This window comes from Manis pentadactyla, chromosome 3, assembly GCF_030020395.1.
Source record: "Manis pentadactyla isolate mManPen7 chromosome 3, mManPen7.hap1, whole genome shotgun sequence".
Taxonomy (NCBI): domain Eukaryota; kingdom Metazoa; phylum Chordata; class Mammalia; order Pholidota; family Manidae; genus Manis; species Manis pentadactyla.
In genome coordinates, this window is record NC_080021.1 from 170,726,892 (window position 1) to 170,741,920 (window position 15,029).

Sequence of the window (15,029 nt, forward strand, 5' to 3'; positions counted from 1 at the left end):
GGTATGATGGTCAGTGCCTGGAGCCACCATTCCCTCTGATTCTCAGGCCTGGGGGCTGAGTTGCTCACTGCTTTAGTGAGAATGCAAAAAAGAATACACTTTCCCAAATTTCAGTGAGGCTTTTGTAAGAATAAAACAGGCAAATTGCTTCTTGGACATCTAACAAAAAATACAATACATGTGGGTCATAGGGTCTGTGGTTCCTTCCAGGCAGCAGGGGTTGCGGAGGCAGTGAAAGGTATTCCTAGAACTCCCATTCTGCCGTGCTCTTTCCTCATTCACCCTTGGCAATGTCCCTTATCTTGGCTTCTGTCACTCTGCCTTCTTGTAACTTTGGTCTTCACATAGGGAGAGTGTCAAGTTATTTCTCATGTGTTCCTCAGTCCTAGAAAAAGCAGAGGAAGTGGTTAATTACCAGAACACAGAAGACATGTAGTGCTGCTCTGCTACCAATATGATTCCATCAGAATTTCGCTTTAGCCCAACTGTATATACGTCGTTACACATGTATTGCACAACTTAGTATCATGTTTTTCCACATTACATAATGCTTAGATTGAAAATCCTATATCCACCATCATAAGTGAACGCCAAGTTCATATTCGGGCTTTTCCACGTCTGTAAACATAGGATTAAATGCTATTTTCTTCTTTAAGTCGTTAAATTGTATCAGACAAAAAAAAAAAGCATTGGTGGCTTTCCCTAACGTTATGTAGGTTTAAGGGATATTGAAACAAGGGCAGAGAAATGTTTTCTCTGACCAACCGAGCAGGGGTGAGGCAGAAAAGGAGCGATGACTTATTCATTACCCCAGGTAGAACGCCTCCTTTCTAGGCTGCGGAGGCAGAGTTCAAGGGGCAGGCGGGCAAGGTGCAGGCAGCGCCGCAGCGGCTACCTGGAACCAGAGCAGGTCACCTGAGCCGTGCGGGTGCCGGAGCTGCCACACTGCAGCAACCGGTCCGCAGTCCGCAGGGGCACAAACGGCCCTCGCCGGGCGGGAGAACGCCCTTCGCCTTCTAACCAGCAGCTGGCCCGCGGGCGCCCGCAGCCAGTTCCCCCGGGGGCGCGGGCGCACAGGTGGCGCGTGCAGCAGCACCTGTCCCACCGGCCCTGCTCCCGGGCGGAGCTTCCCGCGTCCCCTTTAAGAGGCCGCATCACCCGCCCCTGACGTCAGGGTGTCTCTCCGCACGAGGCCGCGTCCCGCGCCGCTCAGCGCCCCCGCGCCCACAGCCCCGGCGGCGGCACGACGAGCGGCGGCCCGGCGAGCGCGCCGCCCCGCTCGGCCCTCCCGCACCGGCCGCCGCCGCTTTTCCGCGTCCGCAGTCGTCCGCGTGTCCTCCCGCACCATGTCGGTGGCTGGGCTCAAGAAGCAGTTCCATAAAGCCACTCAGGTAAGGCGCGTGACAGGTGCGCCGCGGGGCGGTCCCGGGCGGAGTCGCTTGCTGCCGGCCCGGAGCGTGGGGACCCCGGCCCCGGCCCGCGCCGAGCTCGTCCCGGCGGTGTCCCGCGGGGCCCCACCCACCCGGTTGGCTGCGGCGTCTGGGAGCCCACCCCAGCTCCCTGCCCCCGGCTCGGTGCGGCGCTGCGGGCGCCGGCGAGTCCCTGGAGTCCACCCTGGTCGCCCTGCGCGTTGCCCCCGCATCGCCACGCGCGGGTGCGGCAGGGAGGTGACCGCAGCGGCCTCGCCGCGCCGGAGCGCAGGTGCCCGGGCGGCGCGGCGGGAGATTACGTAAAGTCGCCTCTTACCCGTGACCTTGCGGTGTCGGTGCGCCCTGCTCCCGGGATGTGCAGGCACGAGCGGGGCCCGCACCGGGGGTGGCTGCGGAGAGGTCTTCGGTTGGCGCTCTTTGCACTGTGGTTTCCGAATCCGTCCGTCCATGTTGTCCCCAGACTCCACAGGAGTGGAAAGATGGGGCTTCCTTCTGGAGAGCTCATACATTTAACTTTTCCTCGGAGAACTGCGGTGGTCAAACTCCTTCGAGGCCAAGGCTTGACTAGCAGTCTACTTGTCTTAAAAACTTCCCGTAGGTTTCGCAGGCTTGACCAAATCATCATGTATTTTAAAGTATTATATTTAGTGAGCCTTTTACATCTTGAATGTGCCCATCTTTCTCTGTGAGGTTAGTAAGATGTGATTATCACACAATTTATTTGAATTAGATTATAATAATTGAAATGTCATTGGGCTTTGTTGAAGATTTTTACATAGGGAAAAATAAACGAATGCCTATAATGTGAATTATTTCTTGTATATTCAGTATGGTTACTTAAAGAAAAATTTCTTTTTCACCCTTCTGAAACAGCTCTAGTTTAAGGGATCTTTAGCTAAAGACTTAGTTGATTTCCTTATATATTTCTCCCAATTTCACTTTAAATATTTTTTCATAAATTAATCTTACTACTGAGTTTCTCTTAATTTTTCAGAAGTAGTGAAGCTTTTCCCAAGCGTCCATAATAACAGTCCTATTATAAACCACATTCAGAAAACGTGAGAGTTGTGTAGTACAGAAGCTTGGTTAAGTTAGGGGGTTAGATGCAGCATGAAATTAATCTCTTGTGGCCCATATGCCATCTCTATCACCACAGAATAGCCTTTATAGAATCAGTTATATCTGTCAGTTTGGAAAATTCAGAAAACTGAGGCAATTTCAGTAAAATGCCCATTAATGTAATTATTTCAGCTTTTCAAATTTCTGAGACTTCTCTGCCAGAATGTTTGTAAATATGAACACATTGTTGGCAGACCTCTGATAACTTTCTACTTCCGATTCCTTCAGGTTTACATAACTGGCATATGTGCTACCCATAAATTCTCAGGAAGAACTTCTTTCAAGTTCCTACCTAACTTTTTACATTTCAGGTGCTTGTCATTTCCCTCAAGCAGACCTCAGCCCTGAATTTACCAACATTACATCCTTTTTTCACTTTCAATCTAAGGACTTCTTTTGCAAATCTTGGTGCCCTAAAAGACAGATTGAGTATTGGCTTTGCAGTGGGAAAGGTTAGGGCTTGACCCCATCTCTGTGACCTTGAGCAAGTTATTTAACTTTTGAATCTGTCCTTGCTAAAATGAGGATTAATTCCACTTCTTAGAACTGATATAAAGATAAACAGTTGTAAAGAACAGACATAAAAAGTGTTCAGTAAATGCTATTAACGTTAGGGATAATCTTACTAGTATAAAATACTGTCCCTTATATTAGTAATAATAAGACATGAGGAAATTATACAAGCCAGAATTTTTAGCTTTGCTATCCTAACAAAACAATAATACCCATGTCCCCCATTTCAGTTAAATCCTGAAATTATATGTAGCTCTGAAATTCAGGATAAAAAATTGGAATTAAGGCACTAAAGAACTTCTTAGATGATCGGAGGTCTGTTTGTGATGAGATAAAATTAGTATTTGTCACTGAATCCAGATGCAGAATCACTGCATCATTTTCTTCTTACTGAAAAGCCTTTCATTTTAAAGGGAAGCAACACACACTCTTATTTATACCTTAATGTAGCACAATCTTAGAAAGCCCAAGGCAAAGGTTATTTTTTCTAGCGCATGTATGTGTATTTTGAAGGGTGTGTAAAGCCAGTGCTAATTTAAATGTGACAAAGATAATAGGGGAAATAGCCATGTCCTACTCTTTATGCCATTTTTCCCATACAGTTCAGTGAACCTGATCTTATCTAGAGGAAGTCATAGATAAGATCAGGTTCCTGTACCTTTTACATTTCAGGTACTTGTTACTTCCTTAAAGCAGACCTCAGCCCTGAATTTACCAGCACTGCATCTTTTTTTTTCACTTTCAATCTAAGGACTTCTTTTGCAAATCTTGGTGCCCTAAAAGACAGATTGAATATTGGCTTTGGAATGCGAAAGGTTAGGGTTTGACCCCCCATCTCTGTTGTCTGTGACCTGGAATTATTTCCTTTTAATAACACATATGCTGGATTGTTTAGCCTATGTTCAAAGTAGAAAGTCTCCCTTCTGGCAAACATTTCTCTTGTTTCTATGAAATTGAGTTTTTTACTTATGTTACTGAAAGGTGATATTAAATGTGTCACAACTCATCTCTTGATTTAGAGCTGATTGTTTCTACTTTCTTGCTGACAGTTATTTTCAATATCTCTGATATTTTAAGATAAAAAAATGCTTTTGCCAAATGCAATTTATTAAAATGGAAAAGCCCTTCAGCCTGATAATATATTAAAATAGCAAAAATTGATTATCTTTTTACTTGAATATATTTTATTACTTTATTGTCCATAAAGATATTATTTACCTTGCAATTAGAATAAGGTACTTCTTAAAAAAAACTGTGAATAAGGCAGATGAGCATGTATTATTCTTTTAGTGAGTTTTATTCATACTGAGATTTCATTTTAGCCAGAGTATCGTAAATTTTTTCACATACTGGTTTAAACTGGTGGCAGATTAGGTGGAAAAAAAGCTGTCTGGTTCCAGTTAGTAATATGCTGTTCTTACAAAATCTGTACCTTTTTAAAAAAACTACTAGCATTTGATGTGATACATCTCCCTTTATAGTAAAATGTGAAAGTTTTGTTACAGAGCAAAATTAATTAGGTCATTCTATTAGTTCCTTAGGCCTGCCGTAACAAAGTATCATGAACTTAGTATTTTAAACAACAGAAAGTAATTATCTCACTTATGGCGGCTTGAGGAAAGCGTCAGTACCTTCATGTTCCCTCTGAAGGCATGAGGCAAGAATCTGTTCGAGGCCTCCGTCCTAGCTTCTGGGGATTTGTTGGCAATCTTTGACGTTTCTTGATGTGTAGACATGTCGTCCTGATCTCTGCCTTCATGTTCATGTGGTGGTGTCCTTGTCTGTCATATGTGTCCAAGTTTCCCCTTTTTCTGCAGACACCAGCTATTTTGGATTTGGGGGCCTACTTTACTCAACTTAAGTAATTATATCCACATTGACCCTATTTCCAAATAAGGTCACTTTCTGAGATACTAGGGTATGAAACTTCAATATATGCAGCTTCTGCTGTTTGGGAAGGGGCATAATTCAACCTGTAATAGCCATTATTTACATAAAAGGATTCACCACAGTGTTCTTCTAAATATTATATTTGATTCAACACTTAAAAAGACAGTTCAGTCTGTAAATAACTTTCTGTTACATTGAATGAGATATGCTTTCTTCTTTTTAATGAGTTTGGTTAGGATATATTATATCTATTATAGACTGTATTTCCTGTTTTTAAAAAAATGATGACTCATATTTGCTTAAGCTGGGTGTTGTGATTGTTGTCCCACTCAGACTCATCAACTGGAGAAATTTAATTACATTGGTATTTTATACCTTTCTGTTTTAACTAATTTTTTCATGCTTTAATCACATTTAAAATGATGTATTTTATATAGATGCTTTGCTCTGAAGAACGTTGCATAAATCTCATAAATCTGTTGTGTATTTGTTGATTTGGTGAGACTTAAAACTTGTTAAAGTATTTAATTAAATATATAATTAGTTATGGCTTTAAGTGAGGTTCTCAGTTCCACAACTGTCTGCTATAATCAGTACAGTTTCTGCTGCCTTCAAAATCTCAGGTATGGCTTATTGGTTGACACAGTGTTCCTATTTCTGCACACTTCATCAGGTTCTTAGCTTGGGTCCATGGTACGCTGCAGAGGGCCTATATATTTTCTAAAATAACATACTGCATTTTATATGTGCATTTTTCTGAGGGATAGGTCCATAGCCTATCACCAGCTTCTTAAAGGAATTCATAATCCCTGTCTGCCCCCTGACATCCAAAGTAAAAATGCATTGATCATGTCATCGGGAGGGAATGGGGTGATTCTTAAAATAACTATCACTTCATTCATCCTACTACTGGGCATTAGAGTGTGTGATCAAAAATGCAGCCTTCTCTGAACTAATTTCGGGACAATCAAATATAAGAAAACCTTCCAGAGGTGTCAGGATTGAATGAGATCGTGTCTGTGAGAGTGCCATGATTGCGTAATAAGGATAACTTGAACCACATTTAAAAAAAAGGTTGTTAACTTACTGATATACTTGAGAAACAGGCCTGTGGGGTGTTTGAAATGAAACTGGTGAATGAAAATAATTTTCTTTGAGCCTGAGGCTCTTGATCAAGGTTTCTGTTGTTGAACAGTAATATTTTGCAAGGTTTGCCCCAAACAGTTATTCTTTTATGTTTTAAGATGAGTTTATATGAGTGTTGGTTTTAATCTACTTGGAAACTTTTGAAGTACCTTCCAAATTAATTAGAAATACCCTTGAAACTGGCAAGACTTGGTTGGGGAAAATGGTGACCATTCTGAGAAGTGTCACTGTCGGAGGGAGGGGTTTAAGCTTGCAGAGCAGATTCCATTCTGCTAAGCTTGCTGTGCTGTATACAGATTCCCCGGGCACCTGGTCACCCTAGGGCTTTCTTTAGAGTGGGAAGCCTGAGGGATTGGAGAGAAGGGATGACCACGGATAACTGCATGATGAGTATTCAGCAAGGGGGTTTAAGAACACTCCAGGGGTTTAAGTGGTGGAGCTTTCTTGAGGATGTGCAGTACTTCAGAGGTTAAGGCCTGCTGTGTGTGTAGGATACTGGGGGTTAAGAAATCAAAGGATTTCCTTGACTTCCTTTTTTTCCCTCTATCTGATCTTTTAGTCCTTTGTCTCCTGTTCTTTTATGTGATGACCAGTTTTGTGTGGCCGCAAGAGGAGACAGAGGAGAGGCTCAGGAAACAGCTGATTATAACTAGAGGCCCTAGAGAGACAAAGTCACTGCACACCGATGGGTACCACCTGGGAGGAGGACCAAGGGAGCCGGCTTAGCCAGCCAGGTGGCGATGCATGAGAGAGCCTGCCTGGGGGGCAAGTGCCTTTCTTGGGGGTTAGGGTAGAGCACCCCAGAAAAGGCAGGGGGAGATTTCTTTGGTGCATCTGAATGTTAGTAGGTCATGGTCAGGGGTGGCAGAGAAGGGACCTTGGGTAGGACTCCCTTGTCACACTGGTGCACTCGGTCATCTGGGTAAGTGTGCTCACAGCTTGGGGGGATGAGGATGTTGAAGCAGCATGAGACAAAATATGAAGTCTAAAAATTTTACAGTACAGCTTTCTCAATTTTTTTTTTTTAGATTTTCTTTATTGCTCTAGTCACTTGGGAACCCAAATGTTTAAAAGTTATTTATATAGTCTGTAATGGGTAATAAAGACAAAGAAGCTATTAGCTATGCCTGTTAAAATGTCATGTACTGTGAGACCCTTTCATGAGTTCTTGTAGACTATCAACAGAATATTTTCAAATGATACTAAATCAACAGCTGAATCTGGTACTTGAGGACATAACCCTACTATTTATGAAATTTTTTCATTTAGTACAGCTTCTAAATTGAGAATATGATGTTCTAGTTGCTTTACTCTAACCTCCTTCTCAACCTCCCACCTCCACCCTGTCTTTCAGGTCAAATCGTATATGGTACAGATAACTATGGAGAAGCTTTCTATAATTCTTGATGACCACCGATTTCCTAAGTGGTTTGCTTAGATGTGTAGATCTCTGAAGGACCACTAGACCCCATATGAATTATATCTGAAAGAAATATAAATATCTTATAATTCATGCTGAACTTTACCCATAGACCCTAATTGGAGTTCTGTAACACTAAGATATCTCTGTGTCAAGGTACAGTCCTTGTGAAGCACACAGGGACAGTCTTCCTATGCTTTTTTTTTTTTTTCATTGTATGAGTTCATTTATATAAAATTCCAGAACACGTTAATCTATACATTCAGAGAAATGTTAGTACTTGCCTAGGGCTGGGAGTGAAGTAGGGAATAAGGATTAACTGCTAATGGATATGGACTTTCTTTTGGGGGTGATGTATTTGGGGTTGCTATAGGTGATAGGAAAGTTAAGTACTAAGGCTTCAGGTGCCTCAAAGCCTCCTTCCAATTGCTAAAAAACTCCCTCTTATTTAATATATAGGTTGTAGTTCTACATATGATTTTGTTTGGAAAATGGATTGCACTATTTTAAAAAATAAAATAATGGGGAGTAGATAGTAGATATTTTTTTTTTAGTTTAAAATTTTATTTTCTTATCACATATCCCCTTTCTGTTGTACACATTTGATATTAAAAAACGAATACAGTTTCCAAAGTGAAGACATAATCCAAAAAATATTGACTTTTAGACTTTCAGTTAAAGTGATTTTTTTTTTTTGAGAGGGCATCTCTCATTTATTGATCAAATGGTTGTTAACAGTTAACAACAATAAAATTCTGTACAGGGGACTCAATGCACAATCATTAATCCACCCCAAGCCTAATTCTCATCAGTCTCCGATCTTCTGAAGCACAACGAACAAGTTCTTACATGGTGAACAAATTCTTACATAGTGAATAAGTTCTTACATGGTGAACAGTACAAGGGCAGTCATCAGAGCAACTTTCAGTTTTGATCACGCATTATGAACTATAAACAATCAGGTCAAATATGAATATTCGTTTGATTTTTATACTTGATTTATATGTGAATCCCACATTTCTCCCTTATTATTATTATTATTATTATTTTAAATAAAATGCTGAACTGGTAGGTAGATGCAAGATAAAGGTAGAAAACATAGTTTAGTGCTGTAAGAAAGCAAATGTAGATGATCAGGCCTATGCTTTTTAATGTACAAAGAAATCACATCCACAGTGAAGACCTCTGTTTGGGAAAAGAAAGAATGGGAGTTATGGCCGTTATTGTTCACACAGCAACGCTGCGTTCTGGGTAAGCACTGTGAAGTCTCCAGTCCTCTGGAAGGGCAGTTCTTTGGTGTTACCCTGTTCTGCAATCTGGGAAGAACTCATTCCTTCAGAATTCCTACTGAAACTTAGGAGACTTGTGATCCGTTTTCTTTGTATCAGTTCTATTTGCCAATAACCTCAATGGAATCTTTCTGGATTCCACTGGATCCAGTGGATCTTTTTTTTTTTTAATCTAGTTTTCAACCAGTAGGTTAAGTTGTGTTAATTGGAATTTTGTGTAAGGGTCTAATGTTTTGGTTTAACCCAGAGGTCATAATGGATCTTTGTTGTACAAAGGCTTTTTCATTCTTTTTTCCTGCTCCTTGCTTCAGGGATCAAGGATGACCGGGGTTCTGCCATCTTTAGCAAGTGGTTTCCAAGACTGCCAGAGGGAAAGAGTATGTTGGAGCCAGCATGGGAGATTTTCATGGGCCAGCTCTGGAAGAGGAATGTGTTAGGCAGAATGCTGAGATTGTCAGTGACCCTCCCTCTTGTGTTGTCCCTTCTTGTCTGAGTGTGGATCAACCTGTCACTTGGAAAGATGTCCCTCCTGAGATTGTTATTTTATATGACAAAAGGGAGATTATACCATTGAGGTTACACTGATCACATGAGTTCTTCAAAAGAGCATTTTCTCTGGCTGGTGGTGGAAGGGGAAATCAGAGTAACTGAAAGTATGAGAAAGACTGTGGATACATTAATGCTGTGTAAAGAGGGAGGGGCCATGTGAGTAGGAATGTGCTCAGCCTCTAGGGGCAGACGGCTCTGCCCTTGGATGACAGCCAGCCAGGAACAGGGACCTGACGCGCAGCCTTGAAGAACTGGATTCTGCTACTGACCTGAATGGCAGAGAGTCCTTCCCTGAGCCTCTGTAAGAGCCCAGTGCAGCTTTTACCTTGGTTTTGATCTTGTGAGATCCTGAGCAGAGAGCCCAGTCAAGATGGCCCAGACTTTTGACCTACAGAACATTAATTATGTTATCTGAATTATGATATCTGAAAGAAATATAAATATCTTTCTTATAATTCAAACTGAACTTTCCCCACAGATCCTAATTGGAGTTCTATAATGCTAAGAAATATCTTTGTGTCAAGATACAGTGCTTGTGAGGCACACATGGACAATCTTCCTAAGCTTTTTAATGTACAAAAAAATCACATCCAATAATAAATGGCTGTTATTTTAAATTGTTAAAATTGTGGTAATTTGTTGTATAACAAGAGAAAACTAATAGAAGGAACAGTCACTCCTGTTTATGTTCAGGTTTGTAACATGGCCAAACCTTGGAATACCTAAGTGCAAGGGAAGAAGAGATGAGGCTGGAAACTGTCGCCTGACAGTGTACCCAGCATGTAGAAGTGGATACTGGTAAAAAGCTAGAAGTCTCTGCCATCCCTTGTCTCTATAACACATTCATTTGTGTGTATGCATATATACACAATATACACACACATAAAATTTAAGTTTCATTTGCTAAATTAATCTTTTCATACTACATAAGGGTTATTGTTCCATATAACCTTAAAAATAAATTTTATATTTTACAGATTTTTTTCCCACTCTAATAATGGTTAAATTAGATATTTTTCTCTGTTAAAACACAAGTTTCTTTTTGTTGTCCCTGGTCAGTTTTGAACACTGAAACTGTTAACTACTTTCTGAGCAATCTGCTAGACTTGTGGGCTGCTAGAACACTGACAGTTTCATTGACCTTGGAATGGAGAGACAGTAGAACATTGAGGAGTTTGTTGAATTACTAATCTTCCACAAAGCATCAAGGATTTTTACAAGTGAGAGTAGAGTGGTTGACTGTTCACCCTCCATCTATTTCTGTGCTTGTAGAAGGCTCATGCCAACATAGCCACAGTGAAATGCCCTTATCTAGTATGGGCACTCCAGACAGCTACATGGTCCTTTGAAGTTGTTCATTAAGTTGTTGAGGATTGCAGATGGCTTGTAGCACCCTTTGTGATTTTTGTCTGTGATGTGTTCACACTGTGCTCTTTGACGTGACTTCTGGATCCATAGCCCTGATGGTTTTCTGCAGCTGATGAACAGGACCAGACGTATTTTGGAAAGGATGAGGTCTAGCACTCTGAGATGCCCTCCAAGGACTTGGTGTCAGCCTAGCAGGTTGGCTGGGGTGAGGACAGTCAGGCACAGTCCTGGGGCTGAGTGATGAAGTGACCCAAAGGTGGGGAATCCTGGGATTGATTACAGAGTTGGTACGGCTTTACACCCTCAACATTCTCTGCACTGGCTGCTCACTGAGGTGAGCCCTGTGTGCTGCTTTATGTTGAGTGAATGCTGTGTACAGTGGCTTGCTGGCCATGTTTATATTACTCATTAAATTGCTTAAATGGCTACTTCTGAGCAAAAGGACCCACCAACCAAACTCTTTGCAGTTCCTGGTATTTGTGGACTAACAGAAGGCAGTGCTTTCTGTAGGTGTTCCACATCATTACTGTCATCAAGATTTTATTAATGAAAGTTAATATCCTGTTACCTTGCACTTGAGTTCTGTCTCATGTTCCACTTTTTAATTAAGTTTAACAAACATAAAGCTGTTTTCTTTTAAGCTCTTTTCTGTTCATCTCATTCACTGCTTTCACATCTTTGGTCCCGTTAGAGCTTGCAAATCCTAAATCTTTAGATTTGTTTCCATTTTTTTTCTTTTGGTCGTTACCTTCGCGTTCAACCCAGCCCAAATCTTTGAAAGAGTTACTAATAGTCCGCATCATCTGTTTCTTCTATAAATGTTGGTTAATATGGAAAACTCCTTTTTTCCTAGCTCCAACAGAAGCAGGGAAAGCTTATCATTATAAAATTTAAATTGCTCAACCAATGATCATTAAGATGCATGTAATTCATTTTTTATAAGCTTTTTCAGCTACTTTCTGTGTGTCAAGATGTATACTTGTAAAGCACTTTGATTCATTCACCATAAGCATCTTATGGGAAAGGATGTGTCCTAAGCAGAAAGCTTATCATAAAATCTTTACATCAATGCATTTGTCTAAATTTGATGACTGTTACACTACTTTTATGAGGCAATGAGTTATAATGATATCATGTGATATGTATTGGCTTGCCATTTATAACATTAAATTCTTGGTGTCTGATGTCACTGTGTCTACTGGTTGCTGCCATGAATCACCAAGAAAATTTAGGCAGAATTTCTGCAGGCTTTTTCCATGTGGTTATGATGCATTAATTTGACTGTTTCCCAGATTTGTCATTCAGTTTTACCTCATGACTTTTGGGCATCTGTATTCCTCTTTAAGTAACTGACTTAAACTTAATTTAAAAATGAATCATCATATCACTTTCACAAATGGAAAAAACACTATCATTTATCGTAAATAGAGGTATAGGAAATGGTCATGCAAAAAAAAGTTAAGTCCTAGATACTCATGCTTGAGTAAATCTGTGAGCTTGAAGTTTATTCTGCTTTTATTAAAATGAGATTAACAAATGTTAGACAGACAGTAGAGATACTAATAATACACTGAGACTTTTCCTTCATTAAGTCTGAATGAGTGGAAGAATAGAAAAAATGTTATCCTTATTGAGGACACAAGTCTGCACCAACTGTATTTTCAAAACATGCCTCCTGCAACATTTTGACAGTATAAATGGTTGACCATTTTCTGTCCATCAAGGAATTAATTTTCCACCCACGCCAGGGGATTTGATTATGTATCTAAAAGGGAAGGCTATTTGTTTAGAGCAGCACTGAGTCATCTGTCCTGTGCCTAATGTTCAGAAGGAAGGCAGAGTTGCACTTTCAAGAGAAGCTCTAGAAATCATTTAGGAAAGGTGGAAGAACATGCATCATTCAGCTGTGTAGAATATGATCAATGGGAGCCCAGGAATGGAAACTCAGAGTCTTCACATTTCTTAGTTTTCCCTTTCTGAGGGCCTGTAGGACCTCGGTCAGGTTGCTAGTCACTTGATTTCAACTCCTGCAATTCCTGAGTTTATATGGTCTTGGGCATGAGTCTAGATTCTGACATTTTATGCTTTGTTCTTGTTCCCTTCTGATTCATTATCTAAGTGTAGCTATAGTGATCTTTCTGAAGAGCAAATCTAATTTGATTCATTTCACCATAAGCATAAGTTGAGTACCATCTCTCACAGCTCTTTATAAGTGGGATTATCTTTTAAACTTGGTTACGGTTGTTGACTTTAGTAGTTATTGCAGTGAAAAGTTGGAGACAATATAAATATCAAGTGGTATGGGATGGGGAAGTAAATCATGGTATGTCTCATCTGCTAAAGACTCTTTAGTGGCTCATTACGGCTCCGGGCATAAAGCCCTTATGAGTCCCATTAAGGAGTTTGGAGTATGAGCTGACCCCTGTTTACCAGTCAAGTCCCATCTCTCACAGCTCTTTATATGTGGGATTATCTTTTACACTTATGCTGATTATATTTTACATCTTTACTTTGTACCACACAGACTAACTTGCCCTTAATGCCTTTGTACCATACTGTCATCTTTGTGGAAATCTGTTTTCCTCCCTTCTCCTTTATACATGACTAATCACTACTCCTTTTTACATCTCAGTTTGATATTTTCTGGGGCAGATTTACCTTTCCCTTACTTGGTCAAATTGTAAAATGAAAATTGCCCATTACACTTAAGTGTAGCACTTGGCCCACTGTACTGCGAGCATTCTGTTCTTTCCTTGTTGGTTCACTCCAGCGTGGGTATAAAGGGACCTTGTCTATTCTGTGCTGCATTGTGCCCCCAGTGCCTGTTCTGTCCATAGTGAGCTTGTGGTTGATGTTTGTTGAATGAACATACCTTTTCCTGTTTGTTTTAATTATCCATATTTATATATATTTAAAAGGGGTTATCCTATGCATGTATTTTCTAATTGTTTAGTTCTGCTTGAAATACATTGTATATATATATTTTAGTTAAAAGTTAAAGCATGCCCTCATAAAATTATAAATTTGTAAATTTAAAATAAGCTTCCATATTTGTAAAATGGAAAGCATGGCTAGGCACTGTTTTAACTTATTAACTACCTCTAACAGCCCTATGAGGTTACAGCATTATTATCCCCATTTTACAGATAAGGAAACGGAAATGCAGAGGGCTTAAGTTGGCCAAGGTCTTAAAACTTCTGTGGCAGAGCCAGGGTGTTTCAGAGTCAGGAACTGGCAATAGTCTTCAACTATGAGTCCTATTCCAGTTTTAAATGTCAAACTAAGATATATCTAAAAGCATTTAGTAATCAGTAAGATAAAGATGAATACCTTAAGAGAAAAATAACAAAGAATACAGAAAGGCAGTAGGTGAAAGAAGTATAAGTGGCCAGGATACAAATGTAAAAATCATGGAAAAAGAACAGTGATATCTGACATTTTTCATTGTTTAAGTTAGCATATATTAAAAGGGTGATAATACTCTGAGTTAGCAAGGCTGTGAGAACATGGGTTCTCATTTGATGGTGGGAGTGTAAGCTGTTGAAACACTTCTGGAGATCAGCAGTTCTCTTCCTTGTAATTCTGTTTTTAGGATTCTATCCACCAAAAATAAATGTACAAACACCAAAACCTGGTTACGGTTGTTGACTTTAGTAGTTATTGCAGTGAAAATTTGGAGGCAATATAAATATCAAGTGGTATGGGATGGGGAAGTAAATCATGATATGTCTGTATTATGGATATTTATAGTCATTTTATCCATGGGGGAGTATTTATTGGTATAGGGAATTATCATGATTATTGCTAAGTAAAAAAGCAGGCCATAAGCAGTTGGCTTACTACTGGAATAAAAGAGCTATAATAGTAGCTAATATACACTGAAAACTTATATGCTAGGCACTGTGCTATTGCTATTAGAGTATTTCTGAAATTAACATTTAAACAGTGATTTTTTTTCTGGTCTTTGGGCTTATGGATGAGCAGTCTGTGTTTCTACATTTTCTTCCTCATATTTTTAAATTATTATATCTGTCACTAAAGTTTCTTTTTGCATCACCATCTTTACTTCTTATTCCCATCCCCACTTCCTCAGGTTAAATTGAAAACAGGTATAGAATAATCTCATAAGCCATCTTTGGGGTGGGGAGCAAACCCAGGTTTCCAGCCAAATTCTAGAATTATAAATCAATGTTTTCCTAATTAAGCGCTTAGCTTCAGAGTGTTAGAATATCTGCCTTGCCCTCCATAGAGCCCCACATTAAACTGTGCTGCTTGGATTTCTTCTGAATGCATGGCTGCTTTTCC

At 40.0% G+C, this 15,029-nt stretch overlaps 1 protein-coding gene across 2 annotated transcripts in view; it reads left to right on the forward strand.

The window, feature by feature from the left end:
* The first annotated feature begins 1,219 nt into the window (after window positions 1-1,219).
* The window catches only part of SH3GL2 (SH3 domain containing GRB2 like 2, endophilin A1), a 254,199-nt gene continuing 240,389 nt past the window's right edge, over window positions 1,220-15,029 (forward strand). The window contains exon 1 of one of the 2 annotated variants that reach the window (XM_057498723.1): window positions 1,220-1,391. In XM_057498723.1, coding sequence (XP_057354706.1) covers window positions 1,347-1,391 — 45 coding nt within the window. In that variant the 5' untranslated portion in view covers window positions 1,220-1,346. The remainder of the gene's footprint in view (window positions 1,392-15,029) is intronic. The other variant, XM_036888155.2, reaches the window with a different exon arrangement.